The 27,960-nt window shown below is 40.0% G+C and overlaps 1 protein-coding gene across 2 annotated transcripts; it reads left to right on the forward strand.

Moving 5' to 3' along the window:
• Nucleotides 1-27,499, forward strand: CD28 (CD28 molecule). 2 transcript variants are annotated; one of them, XM_004764203.3, is made up of 4 exons: nucleotides 1-223; nucleotides 20,495-20,851; nucleotides 21,090-21,214; nucleotides 26,850-27,499. In XM_004764203.3, the coding sequence occupies exons 1-4, from the start codon at nucleotides 67-69 to the stop codon at nucleotides 26,976-26,978; spliced, it is 768 nt and encodes a 255-aa protein (XP_004764260.1). In that variant the 5' UTR covers nucleotides 1-66; the 3' UTR covers nucleotides 26,979-27,499. The 2 variants fall into 2 exon arrangements, with proteins under 2 accessions (XP_004764260.1, XP_012917796.2); XM_013062342.2 differs by having other exon boundaries at nucleotides 3-93.
• The last annotated feature ends 461 nt before the right edge of the window (nucleotides 27,500-27,960 follow it).

Consider the following 27,960-nt stretch of genomic DNA (forward strand, 5'->3'; position numbering starts at 1 on the left):
TGATGCCTTGTGGTTTGAGTCCCTTGATCATGTGCCCCGAGGGAAATAAGTTGGTGGGGGCTGTGGATGACGGAGACGCTGAGGCTTCAGCAGGTGCATCTTCTGTTCCCCTCACACTCTGGGCTCCTCGGGGAGGAGGGGCTGGAGCCCTGGCCCACCATTAGCACAATGATCCTCAGGCTCCTTCTGGCTCTCAACTTCTTCCCCTCGATTCAAGTAGCAGGTAAACATTTTTTATTTCTTTTCTCCTCTGGGTTTTTCTTTCCAAGTCTTTGGTGGGCTTGGCTTCTCTTCAATTTCAGACAACTTGTGAAATGTGGACTTTTGAAATGTAGTTCTGCTCTACCATGGCAGCCTGTTACTTAGAAATCCACTGAGTCTCCATCTACAGTATAATATTTTAACAAACATACTTTGGAATTGAATGAGGTTTATTTAGCTATTAATTGATAGTGTCACAGGAAGCTATGAAAATGTTGCTTTTTTAAAAAAACTGTATGAAAACCGCTATACGTAGGTGGGTCCTGAAAGTTCTGGATTTAGACTGCCAGGATTCATACCGTCGATCCATTTCTTACCGGCTAGGTTTAGACTAGTATGTGGACTTGCTAAGCGTCAGTTTTCTTCTCTATAAATTGCGGGTGGTAATAACCTCATCTCAAGTTCATTGTGGGGATAAAATGAAATGATCTGTGTGAAATGCTTAGTATAGTCAGAGCTTATCTTGCAAGATGAATGTTAGCTGTAGTTACGACTCTACTCGAATCGAATGTGTCAGAATGAATTTTGGAGTCATTACAGAAGGTGACACGATACAGATGCCAATAAATCACTTTCTTCTACAGTTGGCTGAAATCTGTTATCTTAGATTAAAATCCCTTACGTTCCCAATGATGATGAGGAGGCTATACCTAACACTATTATAACAGAGCTCCATTTCAGATGAAGAGACTGAGGGGTAGGGATATGAATTTGTCCAAGGATATACAGATATTATTTATGGGACTCAGGGTCTGAACCACCTTTAATCTGACTCTTCGGCCTATGCCAATGACCATGACATTATTCCACCTAACGTGATATGGTTTATAATTTCATAGCTCCAGAAAATTCCAGGGGTCAAACCATCTTTGGAAAATCACAATTCCAAACAGAAAGAGCTTGTTGCTTTGGTGGGCTGGAGACAGGTGTTTGTTCGATTTGTTCTCAGAGTTAGAAAATTGTCTCGCTTGGCTCAAGATTTGTACTGATGAATGAGCATGTTTAAATAAGAATCGTTCTTCTTCTCTTGAAGATATATCGAAAAGCCAGTATCTTCAGTTTTTTTTTTTCTCATTTATTTTGGTGGGTGTAGAGGCTGCGTTATTTGCTGTTATTCTTAACATCGTGTGCATGGGCTCCAAAGGGTATAATTTCCCAATGTGCCCAAGTGACATAGTTACAATTACGCCCATCTATTTTTGTTGCCTTCTGTGCCAGTGAGCGTATTTACAAACTGTGTGTATTAATAAAATGTACCCATTCAGTGAAAGACACAAGCTGGTGAGCTGGGTTATACCCCAGCATCTATCTGGTTGCCAAGCATTTAGAGCTACCAAATATTTTTCAAAAGAATCTTTAAAATGTAGTTTAAAGAAGGTCTTTAATGTTTATCTTAAGGGATCTTTAGAATTTATTTTAAAAAAGTATTTAAAATTTCTTAATTAATTACAAGGAAACGATAGAATAGGCAGAAAGGAAAGAGCAGCTCATTCTCACAGAAACTATGTAAGTATTTGTACACAGAATACTTTCCTGATGTGCTCTGTGGACATCCATCTGTCATCAGCTCACTGAATCTCTTTGGAAGATGTTTTTGGGAAGGCACGAAGCTTTAGATTTTTCCTTTGGAACATTTATTGAAAGGGGGTTAGCTTCAGAGCCCTGTTAAGGATACACACATGTGGCACCTTTGTTTTCTATTTTGAGATACATCTACATTGTGAAGACCAACGCACCCCTGAAACAATATTTACGATTTGATGCTGAGTGGCCATCAAATGAAGTAGGAAAAGCGCTAGAGAAGGCACTTTTGAAGTGCTTCTCTCAGTAAAAAAAACTGTTGTGATAAAATAACTACATCATACCAACAATGCATGGTCCATTCTAATCAATGGTGCAAAGCCTGTCATATGTTTTTGTCTGTATTTGTCCTCCCTGAAGAAATTATAGATGAGGTAAAATTCTCTGGTCACAGCGCCATTGTCCTCCCTAGCATTGAGGAAGTTTTCTGGTATGGCCGTGTTGAGATGTATGGGGTGTGTTGTGTATGCGTGTGTGTAGGAAGAACAGTATTACATGGTATCTTAACTAACTGGAATTTGGTAAAAAGTTTTTTAAAAAACAGGAAAAAAGGAAGAACTGTCCTTTTCCTCACTAATTTAAAGATTCTAACTCACTGGCTCCCAGCAGAGCTTAAAATGCTTATTCTAGGAAAGTTCAACCTAACCTGATTCTTCATGATTTTAATGATGCTGTAGAAAGATTTTTATGACTAATTTAAAGAGGTATAATTTAGGGAGCATGAGGAAAAATTCACTTACACAATTCCTTTCCTCAAGTCACATGTTTCCTACCGGATTTGAGTAATTATGCAATGGAGATCCACAAATTGAGAGGATTTTGTTGGATTTTCAAATAGGAGTCTGACTTAAAACTAGTTCCTTGAAAGGGAACCAATTTGTGATGGAAGATGGAAGGAGTGTGCCTCTAATAGATGGCATTGTTCATAGATTTTTCAGCCAATATTGGTCATTTTTCAGCAAGGCTAATCATCCAGAATGAAGATAAAAATCAGGACAACTTATTTTTTCAGGAGAGGATTTTTTTTTCATTTCTCCCCAAACCTCAGCAAATAAACTGTCAAAATGGCCAGTTCGAACATGATTGATTTCTCCAATGCTTCTGGATTTCTCTTGGCACCTTTTTTTTTTCCCCCGAGAGAGGCACAGAAGGCAGGAAGATGGTTGGTTTTTAATAAAAAATCATCAGCAAAGCAAAGTAATGAAAGAGTTCATTTTTAGTTCAGCAAATGCCCCCTTTGAGGTAGTTGTTCATAATGGCAAGTAACTGACCTCTTATAGGGTAGTGCTGCCATGAGGGTAGGCTTAGGAAAGGAAGAGAGAGGGAGAGATGAGCATTGAAAAGGCATTGTCGTCCGCAGATTGCCTATCTGCCTGACGTCCACTGCACAGGAGCCTGTTTTTGTTTTTGTTTTTTTTTGACTTAAAAAATTGACTGGGTGTTTTGTTATCTCAAGTAAATTCAATGGGCATTTCAAATGTATAGATGTTGTTTAAGACAGGATATTACATTCTTTTTTTTTTTTTTTTCCCCAAAGGCAACCATCCAGAAAAAACTTTTACAGCAAGGACTATAAAATAAATATCAATATATCAATATCAAGAAATAGAATGAGTCATTTTCTCAGACAGATTAGAAAGAGAAATGAATCTGTGATCATAACTCTGAAGCTCTCACATTAAAACCTTTCTTATGGGTGAGGGGGTGGGGATCTTGTCTCTTCTTAAGACATAGACTGTCCTCTCTTTTAATGTCTTTATTCTATTTTCATGAGTGGACAAATGTCACATGAGTACCATTCAGCTTTTACCCTGTGTGGATATTTTCCTTCAAGTATTTCCTGTAGGCAGTGTGCTGACATTTACAAAATGAAAATTTTTATGCTACCAATATCCTAGAAGAAAATTCCGTTTGTGGTTTATCATCTCTAAAACAATAGCTCTTTTATTAACTAGTGTAGGCATAGATAAGGAGACACGATTGCCAACTTTCTTGTCTACGAATCAGAGGGCAGGCCATCTTTCAAAGCACAGTTATTTTGCAGCAGGTCACTGAAGAGGAGAAAATCTTTCATTTCCCCTTTCATCTTGGTTAAATGTTTGCTTGCCTCTTTTCTTCAAGAAGTTTGTTACTTATGGAAATACACAGAGGCCAGTAGAAGTATTCTTCTCAGTAGATGGTTTGGCTGAACTTCTGGGAAAAAAATGACGTCTGGGTGGTTTTGTGACTGACTGAAGGGGTCTCAGGTTTTCGAAGCTGTGTTAGAAAAATCTGTCTCTTTTATGGCGATTTCTTGACAGTGCGTTGTCATCAAAACATGGTACCCCAAGCTTTCAGACTGAGAATTGTTGCATGAGAATGGGTCCCTGAAGCCGGAGGAACACGGGCCCCATGGGGAAGGGGTTGCAAAATGGTTGTCTAACTTCTTGCTTGTTACCTTCATTTTAATGACCCTGAACTTCAGAAGAGAGAAGCACTGGATGGGGTCAAGGGCTACTTGGTCATTTGTTAGAGGATGTGAGGAAGAGAGTTTAGACTCCTTTGGTCTTGGTATTTAAATATTAAGGTCACTGGCGTCTTGACTGAGTCTGTGTATCACCAGGCAGGTTACGTGTGTTTATGTTTTCAGTGCTGGATGAAAACCTGCACTGTGGTGGAGAATTTCTTACTTAACTCTGAGCTGCAACTTTATTTCTGCATCACCATTACCATCATCTTTTCATTTGTCATCATCTTCATTATCTGTGGGACTCTGGCTGCCACAGTAACTGTGTTAATGGTTCCTGATGGTGTCATAAATGGCACCCACTCATAGTTCACTCTGACCTCTGATCTAATCGGCGACCCTTTTCTGCAGTAGCTAAGTGAACTTCATGGCTCACAATTCACCATGTAATGTATTGATTACGTCAGGAATTCCTGTTCATCACCCATCATTGATACAAGAATCTGCATTACTGACATGTGTTACATTGTAATACTGACATCGATTCCCTTGTTAGGAACATATACGTGGTTGTTTGATTTTTTTTTTTTTTTTTTAACACTTGCTGAGAAGGTAGAGCGTTGTGCTTTTCATTGCTTAGGGATATCTAACAGATGTTGAAGTATCAGAACATCCCTGTGGCTGTAATTAGCTTCCATGTAACCCAATGACTTTCTTTGGTACTGAACACTACTACTAATAAGGCTACAGAATTTAAGACCATCTTTAGGAATGTTGGGTCCAGGAGGGCTCCATTTCTGATCTACAGACTCTGTCCCATAGAAACTGGGTGAGAATGGGCACATATGGGAAGAATGTTTCCTTTTACTGAAGCTCCCGGGGGGACTAAAACAGGATATTACTAGGTTACTGTTCTCTAAAGTCCTAGGTTCCTGTTCTGTAAAGTTCCTCCATCTTCTTACATGTGAGCAAGACAAGTCTTCATTCTTGTGCCCATTTGATCGGTATTTATTAACATCTTCTAGATGCTATTCTAGGTTCTATGACTGATACAAAAAACCCAATCTGAGCTTCAATGAAGTAAAAATGAGAATTGTAAAATCTTTCTAGAATTTTTTTCTTTCAATTTAGCATCATCGTGAATGATTCACTGTTTGTGGTAATTTATTTTATTTGTTCTCTGTATGTAATAATTTAATTTAGTTATAAGCAGCAGCATCCATATAACTGGTGAATTCAACCAGAGACATTTAGAGATGGGCAAGGACTTAGAGATCTCTCAAGCTATTGAAAAGGTGGCTGTGATGATGGGTCCTGGAAGATGCTAAAGAAAAGTCATTTTGCAATGTTCCTTGGCATGTTTTGGATGATCTAAGGCTGGACCCCTCTTGCTTATCCAATCAATCTTCTTTCACACCCTAATATAAGACCCTCAAACCCCAAATTGCAGCTTTCTTGACAGTCCCTGTGAAGACTGCTCTGGGCGTTTTTGACCTTTCTGATGCTATAGCCTTCCTGGGGTACCCTCTCTCCCCCTTTCCATCTATCCAAATCCTACTCATCTTTCGTTTCATGACTATAATGCAAGATTCACTTCTTTTGAGGAAGCTCTCCCTGGGTATTCAGCCTTTATTATGGACTTGAAAGAGGAGTTCCAGTGGCAGTATAACTCAATCTAACAAAGACTTATTAAACCTCTGTTATATTTTAATCTTTATGGGAGCCTGAAGGAATATAAAAAGAGGAAAAGAAGTATAAGGACTTAGCACACAAGAACTGCTTGTGTAATTAACCAAGTTCTCTCTGCAGCCATAGACTTTTTGATCCAGCTGAGAAGACCATACATGACATGATATAGCAGTGTGGAAACAATAACTAAGTCTTTGGCTACTTCTTCTGCTGTTTCATGCCTTAATGGCTTTGTATACATTATGCTTATAATCTGAAATGTCCCCTACACCTCTCACCTCTCACTCACCTACTGATTCCTTCTCGGAGACCCTAAATGGCAAAGTGAGGGACTTCCTTCCTTCTCAGGGTTCCCCAAATTGTTATTGTGCAGTGATGCGTCTGTTTCTCCTCCTAAACTGTGAGCTCTTTGCAGGCAGGATCGTGTCTTATTCATCATTATAACTTCACAGCACAGCAAAGATATAACTGAAGATTCCAGCACAGTGTTGGAAGCATTATTAGGTGTTCAACAAATATTTGTTGAAGAAGGAAATGAATGAGTTAGTACTAAAATGAGGAAGCATAACATCAATATTCTAGTAAGATTAATATAGAATAGTAATATAGAATAGTAAGCATTTATGGGAATTGAATGGGACATTAAAGCTAGATATGATTTGAATGGATAATGTTTTTAATAATAATTCCTAGCTCATACTGATTTTTCACTTATAATGTGCCAGGCACTATTCTCCCTGGCTTCCCTTATATTAAATAATGTGTTCTTCCCTGAAATCCTCTGAAACAGTTGCGACAATCTTCTATCTGTATGATGAGGAAACTGAAGGACGGAGCAAACAGAGCAACTTGCCTATGGTCACACAGCTAGTAAGTGAGTCAATCCAGACTCTTGCTCCAGGATTCATGTTCTTAACCAACTCCATGTAACTTCAGAAGGGAGAAGCCATACAAATAAAGAAATTAAACCAGGGATATTGTTCTGTGCTCTTGGCCAGAACTGAATGTGTGGAAGTGCGGAAAGGTAGGGTAGAATCAGGTCAAACCAAGGACTGAGCACTGGTCCCCCAAGTTTGGACTTATTTTCAAGGCATTTTGATGCAGTTGGAAGCTTTTGGAAGCAGGATGGTCTAGAATGTATAGAGACTAATGGCAAGGGGCTCACATTATAACACTTTGCCAGGAGGGGGGTAGTAGTTTAGAATTTGGGTAGCAAAGGTGGGAACAGCAAGAAGTGACTATTCTGAGGGATGCTTGAAAAGTAGAAATTCCAGGATATAGTGCCTGATTTTGTGAAAGAGAGGGAGGGATCAAGAGTTATGTCAAGATTTTTGGCTTCATAGAGGAACGGTGGTATCACCGCCTGTAATCAAGATGTTCTGCAGTTGAGTTTTGGGGCAAACTGATGTTTAGTTTTAGAACATTGAGTTTGAAGTGAAGGCTTGAAATGACAGAAAAATGTCCTGTACAAACTTGAAGCTATGGGAGCCAGGTAAGAAGAAAATATCTAGGAATCCTCATCTTTGGAGTAAAGCTGATGTCATGGGAAAGGATGGCAATAGAAAGGAGAGAGTTGAACTGTATCTGGAAAATTGCTCGGTTAGGAGTCAGCTGAAGAGGATGATCAACCAGTGAAGGAGACAAAGAACATGTTTGGAGAGAGAAGAGGAGAAAGAGACTTGATAGAACATCACTAAAGCCAAAGAAGGAAAGAATTTCAAAATGAGACAGTGCTTAATAACATCAATTATATAGGGAAGAAGTGATTAGTGGCCTGGGAAGGCTATTGGTTTTGACTAAAAGGAGACCAGTTGGGGCTTTTGAGCTTAGATAGAAGGGTAGGAAAGGAAGAGAAGACTTCAAAAAGTCAAGAAAAAGTGGAGGGGAACAATACAGAGATAGCAGAAAGAGAGGAAATTGTTGGGTAAAGACAGTTCTATCACCTGTGATGTTCACCATTTCTTGTATATGACATGGTAGGTATGTAATAAATGTTTGCAAACCCAGTGACTTTATTATGTTTAAGATGTAGAAGGAACCAAGTGCTGTTCTTGAGTGTGTGTGTGTGTCATGTTGAAGGGCCATTAGGAAATAAAAGAGGAGGAGGGAGAACAATGAAGGACAGAGGCAGTTGTCACCTGGAGATGGGGAGAAAGATTTGGAGCACAGAGGATGGGAGTATTAGAGAGAAGAGGACAAATCTCTAAGAAGAATGCGGAGGGAGAGAAGAGATTTATACAGGCAGCCATATATTGTTAGAATGGAGAAGGGGTAGATGAGTGATTACATGCTGCCATACTTGATATTAAAAACTTTTACTTAAAAATTATATCTATTTCATTCTTTCAGAACAGGTTTTAGTGTTAAACCTGTATCAGCAAGGGCCACTGGATAACACATGCCTTAACTTTGAAGACCTCGCCCATCTCATTTTAAATTTGTTTGAGCCTTCAAAAATGTACAATATGGCTTGGCCTGGCCTCAGCTCATGGCTGAAATAAGAGGGTCATGAGATTCAGGTCAATCCTGTCCAATATCATGAGCAGGGCTCCAGTTTCCAGTCAGGAAATTGAATCTCAGCATCTCCCTGTGTTTTTTGGACCAAGGATGTAGCTGCTTGCTGTTGGCTTTGGGGAGGCCACATCTGTTTTTTCTACCCTCCATTCCTTTTTATTTTTTTCAAACTTAAAAGCTAACACCACTGATTTCTCAAGATGGGGGGGATGTGATTAGGAGTTTTAGTCTGTTGAAATGTGACAAAATCTTTTCTAGGCCTTCATTTCCTTGTCTGATGTGTGAGGGGGTTGGACTTGAAGACATCTTAGGTCTATTTCTGGCTTAAACATCCTTCTTACATGCAATAAAAGTGCTGGCTTTTATCAGTTTTAACAAGACAACTCAACCACCCCATCACTTTGTGGATGCTCTTATGATCTGAGAGAGAAAATACAAAGAACCGCTGAAGAGCAATATCTGAAAGTGCTTGGAGAGACCGCAAACCAGAGTGTTAGGTCTAAAGATGCTTGGAAACTATGGCAGGACTTGGCTTTTTCTTTTCTTTTTCTCCTCCACCTTCCTATATAATGTTAAGGTTCCACATAGTAATTATTTTCAAACTTCCAAGTCATGACATTTGCCTAGAAGATTCTGTATGTGTCAAGGTGGCCCTGCACAAACTCTTTGGAGATGTAAGACTGAGTTATTGTTATACTGTTCATGTAGAAAGCTATGAAGCCCTAGTTACCTATGGTTTGGATTACAGGCAACCTTTTAGGGTAATAAAATTGGATATTTGGGAGGGGTTTGGAAGATTTCATATAAGGTGCTCTGCCTTCTTGGCCTCTTAGATTATCTTCTAGCATTAGGGACTCAGAGGACAATTGTAGAACTTTGAACTGTAGGGGCTGGGTCACATCATACCCATTTATGTTGCTTTGTGTTTAGGAAGCTTCAATCCTGGAGCGCTTACACCCTACATTGCTGGGTAGTGTGTCTGAGCATTTGGGGTGGATGACAGTGCAGGCAATGGCTTTAGGCATGTTTAATATTAACTGTCATCCTAATAAAGATGACATCCTGATGTACATAACTATTTGTAACTTTCTTGAGCTCTAGTCCAACACATCTAACTCCTGGACCTTTCCTTCGGGATGCTTTACCCACCACTCAAACCGAGTGTACCTGAAGCTGAACCCAGCAGCTTTTCTCCAAACAAAGCTAATTTTGCCAGCAATGCCTCTGCTTTCACCCTTCCCCAGCCCACAAACTCCGTGTCATTTCTGATTCTCGTTCACCGTCAGTGAGGACAACCAGGTCCCCACTCCTCATCTGTCCTGCCCACCCCAGCTGCCTCCTCTGCACCTCACACCCTGTGGGCTCACATCAAAGCTATTGCAACAGCCTCCCAATTGGTCTCTGCCTCCTCTCCACCCTCTCCAGCAAGTGTGCTCTGCACTACTGTGCTAAACCTTCCTGAAGGGGCACTTACCACCTTATTCTCAACTCAGGTGTCTTCATCATCTCCCGTTGCCTTCCTAGCAAAATCCATGTGCCTTTTCTTAGCATTAAAGTCTCTCTGTGATTGGAAGCCACCATCTTTACCTTTTTCCCCTTTATGTAAACAGAATGCTCTGCTGGTCCCCAATAAACCTTTATACTAAAAGCTATTTCCTTCATCTTAGCCTGTCTAAATTTACCCCCGACTTCATTGCCCAGCTAAAGGCCAGTTTGTCTTCATAAAAGCCTCCAAAATCATCTCGACTGGAAACAAGGACTCTTTTATATGACTGTTAAGACAGGGCTTATAGACCATACATGGCCCTAGAGTGTAGCTAATGGTGTATTTGCCTTAGGGTTTCTCCTAGAAGAAAGAGGTTGTATCTTTTACATCTTCCATCTCCCAAGAACCTAGTACATTGGTTCTATTATTTATTTACTGAATAAATCCATGACTTCATCATGGCAGAAGTCAGAATACCAAAGAACAATTTTTGGACACATTGAAATTTCTTTTCAGAAAGTGCTTATTGATCATTTTGATAATTTTTCTCTCTTCATAATTGATGACTAGATATTCACTTGGGACTTTTTGCTACCGAACTATTTGATCTCGGAGTTAACTTCTTGACAGTTGTATGAAGCACAATAGTTATGGAGCTTAGACTGGTGCTGGTTAATGGCAGCTTGCTGAGTAAATGTATTAATCAGGTTATTATTTCTATTTTTATTGCTACCTATCTATAATCATTTGCATCTGTTTGAACTAAGGCCTCTAGATTTTGAATAAAAGTCACCCTTTCAATAAGAATAAATGTGCTGGACAGAACTGATAGTTGTAGACACACAATCTTGGGCAGGGCTGATCCCATGGTCTATTTGTCTGAACAAAGTCATTGCATCTGTCATGGCGGCCTCCTCTAGGTGATTCTATTTCCTTCTGGTTCTGGTAACCTCACCCTGCCCATGAGCTTTTAGACCTAAGGGTGCTCATAACTCTGCTGCCATGAACTACAAGTTTCTAGCATTTGCCTTGTGGCCTCCACACCTTTGCCAACAGTACTTTTAAAAAAATATACCTTCCTCCTGTTGCCCAATTTTGAGTGTGCCATTTGTTTTCTGCTGGGCTCCTGAATGGGATAACATATATGTATACACCGCATGCTTTTTCACAGCCCCTTTTGGGCGGAGCTTTCCTTAAATCTTGACCCTTGGGAAAACAGGGGGATTTCCAGATGACGGCCATTAGAAAACTAGATGGAATGACCACAAAGTTATTCTGAAAATGTGATGTTTGTTACTCTCCACCCAACCTCCGCCCACTTTATCATGAACTTTAGAGGGTCTGGAGCCATTTAAGGTATGCTAGGTCATTCATAGCTTTGTTTTTATCTTCCTAGTAACTCAAAGAAGATGGTCAAAGACTGATGAGTGTTTTTTACTCCTCTTTCTCACATCTGTAGGAGGCTGCGCCACCAGCTAGATTTCCAGAACCACCAACAGAGGAAAGAGCCACTTTCCTCCCAGAAAGCGCAATTGGTCTTACAGGTTTCGGAGCAAACACTGCATTGCCCTGTTAACAAGCCTGGCCCTTATGGAGCCTAAAAATGAACAAGTGGTCAGAGGGCCACGTGCTGAAGGGTATCCTAGGCCTGAACAGGAAATGTACTCAGAGGAAAGTTACAGTAACTTCACCAGTTCTGTGGTCAGGAGGGAGGTGCTCTGTGCCAGGGAAACCAGTGTCACCTTCACAGCGTGTTCATAAACATCGTAGGGCAAGATGGTTGAAAATAGAAAGCTTTCATTTGCTCTGGTTCCTGCCTGACATGTTAAATTCTGTTCAGTCAGAATTTTAAAAAAGGAAACGACGTGATTAGGATCTTACGATCTGATTTTTAAGCTGCAAAAGAAACTGTGATGTGCAGAAATGGAACCCAATGAAGTTCTTAAGAGGTTCCGAAAGAAAGTCACATTGCTAATTAAATACCTATCATATCTCCTTTTACTGCTTCCTTAACGTTTCAATGCACATCTCTGTCTTGAGTGCTGTCTACTCCACTCTCTGTGGTGCTATGATAGAGTAAAGGAAAGATGGCATATCCTAAATTAGACATGATAAATGTATGCAATTCACAAAGGTCCTGAGGTTGAGAATTTGCCCAATGAGGTTTAGACTGAAAAGTGATGTTCTATACTGACGAATTTAGTTCCAAGTATTTTGTACAAACTTGGGCAAGCGGAAATAGGAGAGCTGAGATGGCATCATTGTTGGTTGTGGATCTGAAATAATTTAAAGAGGCATTTCACATGACAGTATTGTCCATAGGCCTTATCTGGGATCCATCATAACCTTTAGGAAGTCTCTGAAATCATAAGCAAAATGTTTTGTGCACATGCATTACAAGCCAAGAAAGTTTGGAGACACACTTTTTCTAAATATGACCATGAAATCAAGTGAATCTACTGAATGCACAAAGTTGGCTTTCTGAATAAAACATTCATGACTTCAAACATTATTCCTAGAAACATAAATAAATAAATAAATAAATAAATTTCGCTTTTCCATTATTTGTGTGACCTTGCTTAAAAAGTTGTTTTTTGTTTTGTTTTGTTTTCAGTTGTCTGTTCTATAAAATAAGGTTTTGGTTTAGATCACCTCAAGAGTTCCTTCCAGCTGAGCACTCCAGCAACATGTTGGCAAAAATAAAATTTTAACTTAGTTTTGTCCTGATTCCACTCCATCTACTCCCCTATTCAATGGTATTTTCCTCCCTCTCACTTCTAATACCATCCAATTATCGTCCAACTTTGAGAAGATCTAGAATCAACCATTGAAATTGTGTTGAAATTTTGATGCAAACTAACAGAGGGGAAAAAAAAAACCCACCAGTAGATTAGAAGTCATGAAGCATGAGCCAAGTCATAAAGGTCACTTGTCCTATAAACTTGGGCAACTTGTTTGAGCTCTTTAACCTCAGTTTCCCCATCTGTGAAATGCACATAGAGATGACTGTCCTATTTATTTATTTCACAGGTTAATATGGAGTTCACATGAGATAAAATAGGAAAATGCACTTTGTAGCCCTGTGGATGTAGGCCGCAATTACTAATTTAAGTCAATGTGTGTCCCATATTGCCTTTTAGGCTTCATCTTCTTTTGAAATCCAAGCATTAACTGAGTTGGTGAGGAGAGTCCTTTTAGGGGCAGGATTTCTTCTCTGGTGCTTGGAACCACACCCGAGAGATGGTTATCCACTCCATCTGTGCAGAGAATTGATGGATTATTAATATAGTAATTGACCCATTTACAACAGGCAAAAAGGGAAAGGTTTTTTTGTTTTGTTTTGTTTCTTTGTTCTTTTGGTGACCAGTTCTCATGGAAGCACAAGCAACTTTCCATTTTCTAAGTCAGCTGTATCACAAGATTCACAGATTATCTGTGGGAAATCTTTTAGCTTGCACTGCCTTACTTATAAGGAGCAGATAAGTACCTTTTCACCTCCAGTCTTACTCTTCATGTTGCCTGTTGTTAAGGAGGAGTTGTGAGGGAAAGAGGTTTGAGGTTACAGCTTCCTGTCTCCACACCTTTAGCTGATTTAGCTGCTAGGAAAGGCTTTGAAAGCAAAGCACTAAATTCATCATCAAAACAACTTGTCAATTCAGTTAGAGAAATGTCAGCCAAGCGAATCTTTTGATACCAGAAGCAAATACGATTGATGGATTGACATGTTTCTCTTTTAATGCAGTAAGTTTGACCTAGGTGGACCTTGCTTAAATACTCACAAGAAGGAAAGGAAAGGCTACATGGAAAGGCTAGGTCTGCAAAGACCAAAATAACCTGGAAGGGTGCTCTTCATTCCTAGCATGAAAGGGCTCAAATACAAGATGGTACAGGGAAGCTAAACATTTCTCTAATGTCTTCTGAGCCTGGGTATGTTCTTAAATTTTGCAATGAGTTCTTAAATTATTTGATGTCTTGCAGATTCCCTGAAACTCAGAGAACTAAAAATACATTTCAAAGCCAAATATCATTTGATGTTTCTGTTACTGGTAGCTATGACTTATCCATGTTAATACTCATTCCGGTAGAGTGAGGGGTGCACATTTTCACAATGCTCCATTTTAAGAAAAAAATAAGAATTATTGTGTCTACTGTAAGTAGACACATATGATCACATATATTCAGTATCATTTAGAGAAATTGGTTCTCTTTTTCTACCACCAAAAGTGAATTTCCTTCATTTAGTGTGTCTTCAAAGCAGAAGTAGATTTTGAAATCCTATGAGATGGTTTCTTACTTAGGTTTCTCTAAATGATTGACATGAACCAAGGTGGGGCCAAGGGCTATCAGGATATAAATAATGAAAACAAGAAGTTTTATCAGCTGATCTTTAACTTGGGTTCAACCCTAAGCTTAGGGAATCATTGCCACACACTAGCACATAGTTGGCACACCACTTCGTGCATAGCACCTAACATTAAAATTATGTGCTGACATGGAAGGCAGAGAAAAGTAAACATTGACAAATACATTGGATGGCTCTTTTTTATCAAATGGCCATGTCATCACTATTTTTCAAGTTCTTTTCCAACAAATTTTAGTACAAGGAGTCACACAAAAAAGGACTTTTCTTTCCCCTTTGAAGTTGTTGGATGTGCCATCAACCAGGAGAATATGGACTATGTAACCCCCAGTCAAGATCCTGAGAACTTGGATTACTCCTCTCTGAGAGGTTGTGTAATTTGCAGTGCTGAGGTGGAATGGGTTCAGAGAAATCCCCTATAACCATGCTCACGTTTGAATTTGGAAGCCCCATGATGAGCGGAAGTAAAGTCTATCTTCTAGTTATCCCACTACATTATGTTTTGTGAAAGAAAGCCAGTTCCAGGAGAGAAATACTACCACTTCTCCCTTGTGAGAACAGAAAACAGTGAACTAAACTCCAGGGAGTCAATTAGTTTTGAGGTAACTAATATGCTCTTTGCAGTGATCTCTTAGGCTGGAAGAATGTCTTTTTCATAGCTCAGATGTCTAACCTTCACCTCAGTTTCTCATAATGAGTGAAGAAGAGACATAGGTAAAAGAAAAACAGTATTACTTACTGGTTGGTCTGTATGGCCTGAGGATAATCATTTCTAACTCCTCCTCTCTCACTCACCACATCTAAGCCAACGTTGAGTTCTGTCAGTTTTAACCTGCACATATTTCTTGAGCTCATCCACTTCTCTGTAATCATAGTTCAGACGCTTATCACGTCTTACCTAGGTCACTATGATTGTATCCTAACTTGTCTCCATGTTTTTACGCTTGTGCCCTTCAAATTTGCCTTCCGCATTTGTACTAAAGTGGTATATAGCAAATGAAATCACCTTTCTGCTCAAGATACTTCAATAGGTCCCCATCACCAGCAAGAGAGCCCAAGCTGTGAACTATGCTTGTTTTGCCAATATTTTCTTTTACAAGTCATGGGCCAGCAAAATGGAGGCAGCTCTAATTCCCTATGTCTGCCATACTCTTTCTCACCTCCTTATCTCCTCTGCGTAGATCCTTCTTTTTCTCTCTTTGTCTTGTATTCCCTATAGTACTTGACCTCACACCCTATTCTCCACCACATACTCTCCTACCTTACTTCACCTCAACACAAAGGCTCCTCTTGCAAGGCTTTTACCTAATAAACTTGTTGAATAAATGCATGCCTACTTCCACGTCAGGTCAGCAGTCACCTTGAGAAATCCTTAGCTGGTTTTCTAGTTGCTTGCAGAAATGCCCTGCAGATCACTGTGCCACTGTCTTAAAAGTAGCTGTTGATGAATCTTTCCTTCCCACCAGACTGTAGCTGCCCAAGGATAGAAACTGAGCCGTGTTCTCTTTGGGAAATAGACTTTTTCCTTCTGTGTGCCTCTTGGGAGGGTGTCACATTCTGCGTGATACAGGACATGTTAAGTAAACTACTGGAGTATAGATGCTAGAGCTTTTCTTCCTTCTCCCTCTCTCCACCTCACTGTGGGTGCTAGGAAGAGGAGCCCAAACTGGGTCCAGGGTTTCTCTCCAGCTTCCGTCAGTTTTCCTGCTTATGCTCCCTTTTGTTATCCTAGCAAATAACTCCTATGCTCATTTTTTCCCCTTATGTCACCTCTCAAAGGCAGAGTAGGAAGAATTTGATTGCCTTTTGACACAGAACCCAGATAATTAGGGACAGTTACAATCCCTGGAGGTCTCAGTAAGCAGAAATACCAGCACCTAACCCGGACTCCCTGAAAAGCAGGCATTTCTTGCTGGATTTGGCTCTTTTAATCAGAACTGGCCCAGTGATTCTTTCTACGTAAATAAAAATAAAACCAAGCAAAATGAAACACAACAAAAACAAGTTGAATTTCCCTATTTTAAAAAATATTTTCTTTATTTATTTGGCAGACATAGATCACAAGTAGGCAGAGAGGCAGGCAGAGAGAGAGAGAGGGGAGGAAGCAGGCTCCCTGGTGAGCAGAGAGCCCGATGTGGGGCTCCATCCTAGGACCCTGGGATCATGACCTGAGCCAAAGGCAGAGGCTTTAACCCACTGAGCCACCCAGGCGCCCCATGAATTTCCCTATCTTGATGGGTTTAAATTTTGGTTACCTACATGTGCTTTTCAGTGCTTTAAGGGGGTTTTGAGTGAATAATAAATGAAGCTAATGTTGTTGTGGAGACACAAATTTTGAACAAAGATTTAATGAGATGGTAATCAGACCTCGCTGCTGATAACAATGACACAGTCAGATTACCACCTTTCACTTATTGATTATTTAATGAGATCTTATCATTCACACAGTAGTATATAAAGAAACATAACAGATTGTCCTTGCTCAAAGAAGACCCAGAAACTGGAAGTCTAGAGGAAATAAATACACATAAAAGCCTGAAGTATATGAAGCAAGAGGTGTTCCACATGTAGAACCTGACCAAATGGCAAATGAGTGATACAGGTAGTAATCATTTGAGACCTAAGAAGGGAGAGACGCTTTAGGCCATGAGATTAGTTAGCAAAGTATGGAAAGAGGAATGCTCACACAGTATATTACTGGGATGTTGAATAGTCTGGCTGATTGGGAAGATTGGGTTTGAGGAGATAAGACTGGAAAAACCTGTGGAGGCCTGGGAATTGAGGATAAGAAATGAATTTTCAATTGTTAAGTCACTGGTTCTCAAACTTGACTGCAAATTAGAATCTCCTGAGAAACTAAAAATACTGATGTCTGGGTTCTATACACAGAGATTCTGCTTAAATTGACCTGGGAATCAAGGGTTTTTAAATTGCAGCTGATTTTAATATGCTGTCACCTTGAGAAATCTGTTACACGACTGTGATTTTCAACCCTCACTAAATATTAGAATCAAAGGGGGAAATCTTTATGACAATACTAAAGATGACCCACAGAATGGGAAAAAATATTTGAAATCTGGTAAGATTTATATATGATAAGGAATTTGCATCAAAAATATGTAAAGATCTCTGATAATTCAACAATAAAAAACAGTCTGGTTAAGTGGGCAAATGATCTGAATAAACATTTCTCTAAAAATGATAGACAAATTGAGCACCTGGGTGGCTCGTTTGGTTAAGTGTCTGCCTTCGGCTCAGGTCATGATCCCAGGGTCCGGGGATCGAGCCGGGGATCGAGCTGGGGATTGGGCTCCCTGCTCAGCAGAGGGCCTGCTTCTCTCTCTCCCTCTGCTCCTCCCACTGCCTGTGCTCTCTCTCTCTCTCTTTCTCTCTGTGTGTGTGTCAAATAAATAAAGTCTAAAAAAGAATGAGAGACAAATGATTAAAAAGCACATAAAAAATGCACCACATCATCAGTCATTTGAGAAATGCATATCAAACCACAATAAGATACTGTTTCATAGCCACCGGAATGGCTATGGTAAAGAAAATGAACAATACCAAGTGTTGGGAAGGAGATGGAGAAATCAGAATCCTCAGACACTTTTGGTAAAATGTAAAATAGTGGGTGCCTGGGTGGCTCAGTGGGTTAAGCCTCTGCCTTCGGCTCAGGTGATGATCTCAGGGTCCTGGGATCAAGTCCCGCATTGGGCTCTCTGCTTGGGAGCCTGTTTCCTCCTCTCTCTCTCTGCCTGCCTCTCTGTCTCCTTGTGATCTCTCTCTGTCAAATAGATAAATACAATCTAAAAAAAAAAAAATGTAAAATAGTGCAGTTGCTTTGGAAAAGTTTGTCAGCTCCTCAAAAAGCTAAACAGAATTACTATATAAGCAAGCAGTTCCACTCCTGGCATACACCCAAGAGACCTGAAAGCCTATGTCCGTACAAAAATGTATATCCATTAATGTTCATAGCAGCGTTATTCATAATAGCAAAAAAGTGAAAGCAAATGATGAATGGAAGAACAAAACTTGGTATATATATACACAAGAGGATATTATTTGGTCATGAAAATGAATGAATTCCTGATACATTTTGCAACAGAGATGAACCTTGCAAACATGATGCTAAGTGAAAGAAGCCAGACAAAAAAGGCCATATAGTGTATGAGCCCATTTATATGAAATGCCCAGAATAAGCAAATCCATAGAGACAGAAAATAGTTCAGTGGTTATCAGGGGCTACAGGGAAGGAGGAATGAGGAGTGGTTGTTAACGGGTATGGGGATTTCTGTTTGGGGGGAATAAAAATACAATATTCTGGAATCAGATAGTGGCCATCCATTTGCAATTTGTGAATAAAAAAAAAAAAAACAAAACAAGTGCCAGAGGGAAGGGAGGTGGGGGGATGGGCAAAATGAGTGAAAGGGAGTAGAAGATACGACTTCCACTGTGGAATGAGTAAGACTTGGGAATGAACGGTACGGCATAGGGAACACAGTCAGTGGTATTGTAAATACTGATGTGTGGTGATAGATGGTAGCTATGCAGTGGTGAGGGTAGCGTAACTATAGAGTTGTTGATTCTCTGTGTGGTATCCCTGAAACCAATGTGACGTTGTGTGTCAACTACACTCGAATAAAACAAAATAAAACCCAACCACTGAATTGTATATTTTTAAAAGGTGAACTTTAAAAAAAGAGAGTGGCTTTATGGTGCATGAATTATATCTCAGTAAGTTGTGTGAAAAAAATGAGAAGAAACAATACAAATCCCTTCTTGTGTCCAGCATATCCCAATCAGAAGTTTTGGGAATGGGAACTGGATAGAAGGGTTTTTTGTTTTTTTTTTTTTTTTAAGTTTTTGATGTACAGCCAGAATTGAGAACAATCCAGGTGATGGAAAGCTGCTAGTAATTTAGTTCTATGCATCTTCCTTTCTCCTAAAGCAAAAACAAAACACCTGAGCACTTGAATGCAAATCCAGGGCAAATTGTAGGTTTTATTTTAATAGATTTTTATTTTATTTGGGTCTTCAGTGTGGGTGCGTGGGGTGTGGCTTCAAAAAAACCTTTTTTTAAAGAATGCGAATACATAGACAATTATTAGCATGACCCAAAATAACAGCAATTTTTTTGGAATTAAATTTTGAATCAGAGATGCAAAGCCATTCATTATTTTTGAGAAATTCATTGTTTAAGAGTGACGGAAAATTTAGAGAAATTTGCAAAGTTGATTCTTAGTGGTTAAGAAGGGTGGTTCTAAGTGGTCTGTTTCTCAGGTGGTTGTAGTTGGGTTTTTAGTCGCAGCTTTGCTCACCAACTATTCAGCGATTTTAGAGAGGCAATGGGCATACAGTGGGAGACAAGATGGAATACATGTGTTCTCTTCCTCGTGTAGGCTTATAATACCTAGCTTCAGGTTCTTTGCTTTAAAAGTGAAAAGATTGAACTAGATGCTCTCCAGATTCTTTGGTCATTCACTGGAATAGCATTGAAGCAGAAAAATGGAGCAGAGGGGGAGCTCTTGTACACCCCTTCCATCTCCTGTGATTTAAGAGAACAAATACGGCAAGTTCTTGAGCAGGCTCCTCTCAGAATTTGGAAGGTAAGTTAAGCTTTTGGGGTTGTGTCTTCTCTTACTTTTTATCCTACTTCTCTTACTTTTATCCGACTCTTGGAATGGCCAATAAACAAAGTCCAAATGTTTCAAAAACATTTTAGTTCACAAAAGCCTGTATCACAACTTAAAGCCAAATCTATTTTTGTATCCATGTCAGGTGTTCCAAAGCCATTTCCAAGGATCCCACTCAATCAGGAAGATAAACAATTAAGCATGATTAACATCATTGGAATCTTAGTACAGATTCAAAAATTCCAAATGCGTAGCTGTGGTGCTCAGTGCCAACAGAAGGCCACATTCTGCCCTCCAAGTGAAAACACACTGCATTGTCCCAGTCAAAGGAAGATGCAGATAATATCAAAATGCAAACTTTTAAACTCTCACTATAATTTTCTCCCAAAGAACTCCTGCAACTTCATCTGCCAAGAGAAAGCCTTTGCTGGCGATCCGTTTATTTTGTTAATTATTATGTCTTGATTTCAGGGGGGAAAAAAAGTCCTCATGCTCTTATTCTAAGCAAATGATTTTTCCTTCTTCAGAAAACAAGATTTTGGTGAAGCAGTTGCCCATGCTTGTGGTGTACAACAATGAGGTCAACCTGAGCTGCAAGTATACCCACAACCTCTTCTCAAAGGAGTTCCGGGCATCCCTTTATAAGGGAGTAGACAGTGCTGTGGAAGTCTGTGTTGTGAATGGGAATTACTCCCATCAGCCTCAGTTCTACTCAAGCACAGGATTCGACTGTGATGGGAAATTGGGCAATGAAACAGTGACATTCTACCTTCGGAAGTTGTTTGTTAACCAAACAGATATTTACTTCTGCAAAATCGAGGTCATGTATCCACCTCCTTACATAGACAATGAGAAGAGCAATGGGACCATTATCCACGTGAAAGGTAACACATAACTCTACCAGGGCACTGCTCTAAAGTAAGAGTTTTCAGTGGCAGTCTTGCAAACTAGGTCATGATCAATGGTGGGGTTGGATAAGTCCCAGAGAGGAAGTCTACACATTATAAGCTGGTGATATTTTTTATATTTTGATCCCTTTCCCATTCTTCTATAAAGTTCAGAAGGAAGGAAATGTACTCAAGTGCCACTCCCATGTTTAACCCATTCTGTTCTATTTTTCAGAGAGACATCTTTGTCCAGTGCAGCTGTCTCCTCAATCTTCTAAGCCATTTTGGGCACTGGTGGTGGTGTGTGGAGTCCTAGTTTTCTATAGCTTTCTAGTAACAGTGGCTCTTTGTGCTTGCTGGGTAAGAGAAGCAACACTATTTTGTGTAACTTTTCCATGCATGTGTAATCTGAACACATTCAAGAAATTTGTCCATGTAGTTCATTTTCTGTTTAATACGTGACTGTTAGTATTATTGCTGTTATTTCTCTTCTCTTTTAACCTGTTTAGCTTTATTTGAGATGAAAATCTAATGTGAATTCTATTTTCCAGAAGGTAGTAATTAGGTGGCCATGCAAAAAAAAAGAAGCTGAAAAGTGGGGATCGAGTCTTAGGGCCAGTTACTTTTCTTTTTCCCATTTTGCAATATCATGATGATATATAAATTAGTTTTCATATACATATATGTATAAAAATCTAACAACTTGGGAATCAAGGCACTGAAACCAATGCACAATTTTTGTTCAGGGTCCAAAATTGTGAGAAATTTGGTTACTGAAATTATGCATTCAAACCTAGCAAAGAAACTAGGTCTGTTTATCTGAGTCATATTTTTATCTCCTCTGAAGCAGTTGAATTTCGTGAGGCCAAGTATGGTTGCTGTCATTATGAAACCATAATGGGAGTTAGACTTTTCTGAGTTCTCAGCACTGAATTAGAGTTTACCAATTTGTGCAAATGTTCATGTAATGAGCTTGGTGTATTTTTCTTTACCTCCTTCAAAGTCGAAGGTTTGAACACATCTTGATGGCCATAACCAATGTTAAGATGGGACTCCCTTACCGATGGTCTTTCCCTTACTCAGAAACCTCCCTTTCTCATGTACATGGTGTGGGACAGAATGTCTCCTGCACTGGTTTCACGTTGTCTTTGAGTTTTTTCCTATGTTAGATGCATGTGTGAGTCATTTCTTCAATAAGAAATGTATGCTCCTCAAGAATAAAGGACCATTTCTCTTGATATACACCATCCATGTGGTATTAAGCATTTTTAATGCTTAATGAGTGCTTATCAGATTTATGCATTAATAACCTTCCTAAAGGCCAAACTAAGGACTTAAATGAACATATCTTTAACGGATATTCTACACATTTAACTAACCCATAGTTGGGTCAGTGACTTCTGGAACCCACACCTGGTGAAACCATTCTATTTACTAAAGATTTGGTGCTGGGTGGGGGGTAGGGCAGGGGATGGACAGAGGTGAGGGGGCAGCCTTGGGTTCACAATCATGTAAATGACGGATCTAGCCTGAGATTTTTTTTTTTTTTTTTAAGATTTATTTATTTGAGAGAGAAAGAGCATGAGTGTGAGAGTTAGGGGGAGGGGCAGAGGGCAGGAATCCTCAAGCAGACTCCCTGCTGAGCACCAGATATGGGGTTTGGTCTCATGACCCATGAGATTATGACCTGAATTGAAACCAAGAGTCCAATGCTTAACAGACTGAGACACCCAGGTGTCCTACCTGAGATCCCTTTATTTTTAATTATTTATTTATTAAATTATTATTATTGTTTTTATCATGTTAGGCACCATACTGTATGTCATTAGTTTTTGATGTAGTGTTCCAAGATTCATTGTTTACACATAACACCCAGTGCTCCATGCAATATATGTACTCTTTAATACCCATCACTGGGCCAACTCACCCTCCCCCAACCTCCCTACCCTCTAAAATCCTCAGTTTGTTCCTCAGAGTCCATAATCTCTCATGGTTTGTCTTCTCCTCTGATTTTCCCCCTTCTTTTTTCCCTTTTTTTCTCCTAATGTCCTCCATGCTATTCCTTTTAAACTCTGTTGGCTTATTTCCAAAGTCTGCCTCTGGATCAATCCCCACATGCTGCTAACATTTTGGAAAACTCTAGGGGCAGAGATGGACATTGGTTAGGCTGCCCGTTTGCCTAATCTGTCTCTTCTGCAGAGTAGGAAAAAAAGTGGCTGTTGATTCCTAGAAACCCCTTATACTAGATAGCAACTTGATATTTACCCGTCTTGTTTCCTCCAAGTTGCCCAACCCTGAGAGCCTTTTATGTACAGAAATATTGCTTAAATTCTTTCTCTGATGTCAGTTCTGTCCCTCATCTTTCTTGATCTTGGGGTCTTCATACAAGTTACGTTCCCACTTTGAACCTCTATGGTGTTTGCCAATGATTTTAGAGGTTAGAATCTTAGTCCTTATTATTATTATTATTATTTTAGTCCTTATTTTTATCTCTTGGGAATTTCAACTTCTTAATCTAAAATATAGGTGAAGTGGCTTTATGGGTACACTTCCAGGACAGGTACTTCCTTTGTTATTGTTGACCTAGGTCAGTGTCATACCAGCTTCCCAGGAAATAGTTTTGAGACTTACTTTAACTTTCGGTGGCCGGAAGGGTACTGCTCACCATTTAAAACTTATTGTAAACACACATTAGAATATCAGTTACTATAATCAGGCACGAATTGGCTCAGTGACTGGAATCACCCAGAGGAACAAAAGTCTTGTCATTTTCAGTCAATTTAAATAGTTCACTTTCAACTTGGAAACATCATAGATGCTACAGGTTTTTCTTTGGTAGCACTACTTGCTTTGTCTTGATAAAATTTAACTTTGGTCTTACTCTGTTTCGTAAATTCCCTGTGAATTAGGAAGAGCCAGTGCTTGGCATGATCTTATCTTCTGCAGCCTCTTATAGTCGATTAGGTTGTCCAATAAGAACCCTTTATTTGCCTAGGTCTTTGTACTATCTGACCAAAAGAATGTGAAATAAATATATATCTTTATTTTATAAGATAACATCACATCCCCCCCCCACCCCAAGCTCATCTTTTCTTGCTGCTGTTACTGTTTAAGCAATCAGCACCTTGTTGATCCCAAGAGATTAGCCATTTCCTGGGTCCTATTCTGGGAGCCTATTTTTGACTGATCTGCTCTATGCCTTGGTGCGAGGTGCTGTTCTCCGGAACTTCCTGAGGGCTTGTGATGTGCTACCGTAGGCAGTTGTAGGCTTAGCGGGTTTCTGGGAGCAGCTGCACATTCTATCCCAGCTCTTGACTTGTTGCTTACATTTGAATAAATAAAGTGCTCCCCTCTACCAGCCTGCTGCGGAACAGCACCTGCGACTGTCACTCATTCCTCCACTCACCCAGCTGAGCTGGAAAACCTATTCTCTTTCTTAGTCTAAAGGAACCTTTTTGAAAACACGGTCTTCTCCATGATCAGTCACAATGTAGAAAATGTGGACAGTGTGTGGATAGGTGGTATCTTCCTTTAAACCAAGCGTGCCCTTGAAGACTGTGTCTTTAAGTGAATTGTGTCTTGCTGTTGCTTCCAGGAAACAGGTGGGTAAGGGTGGGGGTGGTGTGAGGGCAAGGGAGGAATGGTCCTGAGATCACACATCTTTAGTGGACTTAATAGCATGGTGAAGACCTTATGAGGTCTTCTCTACCAGCTATAGTTGTATTTGAGTGTTTGGAGGCAAAGACTGCTATTTGGTGTTCTGGCAAGGGAAGTCAGAGCAGGAGTAAGTACTAAAGTGCTTTCCAGGGTATCGGCAGCGGCCTTCCACATGTATTCAGAGGCAGAGGTTTCCTTGCCCTTGTCCTGCTCTGCCATAACCCTGTGCTCGAGAGAACGCTGGTTCTTATTTATGGCAAGGATGTAAAGCCACGATGTTTGAAGAGCAACTTCCCTCACCCACTTTGTTTCCATGGCTACCTCTCTTGAATGAATCTCCCAATTATGTCTGTTGAACACTATCCTCTTCTTCATTTCAGCTGGATAACCCATCCATCATTTATATCCTAAATGATCAAAGCTGAATTTGTAACCTTCTCTTACAAACATACTTCTCCTTTTGTCCTGCCTTATATCCATGGATGGAACAGCCTCCTTCCAGGCTACCAGGCTCAAATCACTGGTCATTTTTGAGGATGAGCAAAAAGGAAAGGTCAAGCAAGCCGACAGTATTCATTCTAAATTTGGTCCCATGTTTTGTATCACTTGCTTCCTTTTCATCCCATTCCTTTTCATGATCAGATTCCTTAGATTGGGATTTCTCAGTCTTGGTGCTATTGACATTTTGGGCTGGGTAATGCTTTGGTGTCAGGGGCTTCCCTGTGCAACATAGTGTGTTTAGTTGCATTTCTGGCCTCTACCCACTAGATGCCATAGAATTCTTCCCAGTGGTGACAACCCCAAATACCTTCAGACATTGTCAAATGTCCCCTGGGACAAGGGATAGGGGACTGGAACTGTCAAGGATGAGGCTTAGGAAGTGTTGGGCAATTGTATATGTAGAAGTGTCACTCACTGAGATAGAAACACTGGGAGAAGACCAGACTTTAGGGGAGGATCTCAGTTTCCTTTTGGACATGTTTTGTTTGAAGTGTCTTTGAGGTCCCATCCAGAGATATAAATTTGGGTGAGTATGTGGTAATTGAAGTTGCAAATGGGGTTGAGTTTGCCTAGAGAGAGAGGATGGAGTAAGTAAAGGAGGTGGTCTGTGAGGAGCTTGAACACTGAATGGCTACTTAGAGAAGGATGAGCTTGCAAAAGAGGCATGGAAGGAGTAGCCAGATAGGTAAGATGAAAACCATCATGGTGCCGTCTTAGGGAAGGCAAAGTGGAAGAGCATCTCAAAAAGGCAAGAGTCATCATTAGTAGAGAATGCTACCAAGAAGTCAAAAGATGAGGCCTGAGAAAGATGAAGACATGTTAGTTGGATTTAGTAATGTGAAGGCTGGGGTTTTCCAGCTTGCTCCTGCTCATTTGACAAGCCTCAGGGAGGAGCATGGAAATAAGACCAGGGCAGAAGTCACTTGCTCACTTACTTGTTCAAGTGTTCATGTCATTCATGTTCCATGTATCTATGCATCAGGCCTAGGTGCCTAGAAATAGACAATTTTTTTTTTCATAATAGGGAATTCTAAATTTGGAAACCCAGGTAGCTATTTTTAGAAATTTTTATGGGTCTTTTAACAAACATGTAAAATTTGCCATCACATTGGTTCAGAAAAGATGCTCTTAACCTCCAGTAAAAACTACGCTAAGATTCATAGTGCATGTAACTCTTGCTCTGGGTTTAGTATTGCCCCTACTTCCCTCACCCCGAAAGAAATTCATCTAGAAGAAGGTGAATCTGAGGAGCAGATTAATAAGTGACACCATTATTTTTATGGAAATGTACATACACACAAGAGAGTAGGAATGTAACTTGTTGTCTTGAACTATACCTCTCCACTAATTTGGACTCCAGGGCTATGAATTTATGATTATTTCAGACTCTGGAGGGGTGAAGGTTCTCTCGGATTAATGATGCAAAAACAGCTTGTTAAGCAAATGACAGATGTAAGAAGATTGCAGTGGAGATGCTTAACCTTTTCAAAGGAGGAAGGGCCTTCAAGAGTATTTACACATAAACGGTGGATATATTAATTAGATGTGCTTTTGGAATTTAGATCAAATAACTGCATTGAGGGTAACATGGGTATATTCAACCCAAATACCTTCTTTGATTCAGATTTTGCATGTTAATTTAGAAGAGTCCAAAGAAGTTAAGTTTGATGAGGCACTATCCTGTCCAAGGCACTCAATGAATACAGGTGTGTTCAGCTTCATTTGTCAGTCCATATTCTGAGTAGTTGCCTGCCCCCGCCCAGTCTTAGAGTTACTCCCACTACATCTCGTTCTGTTCCCTGGCACCCCTTCACAGAGACACTTCTCTTTTCTGCAGATGAAGAGTAGGAGGAGCAGGATCCTTCAGAGTGACTACATGAACATGACCCCCCGGAGACCGGGGCCCACCCGAAGGCACTACCAACCCTATGCACCAGCGCGTGACTTTGCAGCATACCGTTCCTGACATGGACGCCTATCCAGATGCAAGCCGGCTGGCAGCTCTTCACCCGCTCAACACAATTGCTCTGGATAGGAAAAACCTGCCTCGTCTTCAGCCGGCCACGGGCTCCTTCTACAGGCTCTTCTTAAGCCACTGATGCCAATTTTTCTTGAATGACTAGACCAAATAATATTATTTTGAGACTCCGAAATGAAGTTAAAGAATATTATTGTGGCAGGCTCTATCTTGCCAACTTAACACATATTTATTGATTTAAGAGGTTATAGTAGAAAACAAACAAACAAATCCATGGATTCTGTCAACCTTGAAATCTGCTTTCCATTTCACTCCTTTCTCACTCATCTGAACATTGTGGTCAAGTGAAATGTGATATGGAAGGACGTTTTAGATGGAGAAGAAAGGATAGAAAAACATTCTTTTTGGTTAAATGGGGGTTTATAGTGGGGATAGTTTAGAGTGGGGGAGAAGGGACGGAGACTTACACATTTCAAAAACCATTAAAACACTCTCTCTCATTCCTGAAATGAACCACTTAGTTCCTATTAATACTGTTTTAGTTTAGAAAGATATAGACATTATTTTTTTAATTTTAAATTTTTTTTTATTAACATGTAATGTATTATTAGTCCCAGGGGTACAGGTCTGTGAATCGCCAGGTTTACACACTTCACAGCACTTATCATAGAACATACCCTCCCCAATGTCCATGACCCCACCACCCTCTCCCTACACCCCTCCCTCCAGCAGCCCTCAGTTTGTTTTGTGACATTAAGAGTCTCTTTTGGTTTGTATAGATGTTATTTTTTTGATGAACTCTGGTCATATTTAGTCATCTTGACCAATGGAATTCATTCGAAGCAATTTGAGGCAAACAGTCTTGCTCTCCTTTACTCCCTGTGATGGGAATGCAATGTAGTATTCACAATATGATTTGAAAAGCATAAAATAGTCTTCCCCCTTACCGAGGAAGAATGTGTCAGGAAAT

This window comes from Mustela putorius, unplaced genomic scaffold, assembly GCF_011764305.1.
Source record: "Mustela putorius furo isolate JIRA1106 unplaced genomic scaffold, ASM1176430v1.1 tig00000275_pilon_pilon_pilon, whole genome shotgun sequence".
Taxonomy (NCBI): Eukaryota; Metazoa; Chordata; class Mammalia; order Carnivora; family Mustelidae; genus Mustela; species Mustela putorius.

Bases quoted from the DNA above. Each gene is read 5' to 3' on its own strand.
- CD28 (XM_004764203.3), top strand. From the start codon at position 67: ATGACGGAGACGCTGAGGCTTCAGCAGGTGCATCTTCTGTTCCCCTCA. The intron at 224-20,494 runs GTAAACATTTTT...TTCCTTCTTCAG, and splicing joins CCCCTCGATTCAAGTAGCAG to AAAACAAGATTTTGGTGAAG. The intron at 20,852-21,089 runs GTAACACATAAC...TCTATTTTTCAG, and splicing joins GACCATTATCCACGTGAAAG to AGAGACATCTTTGTCCAGTG.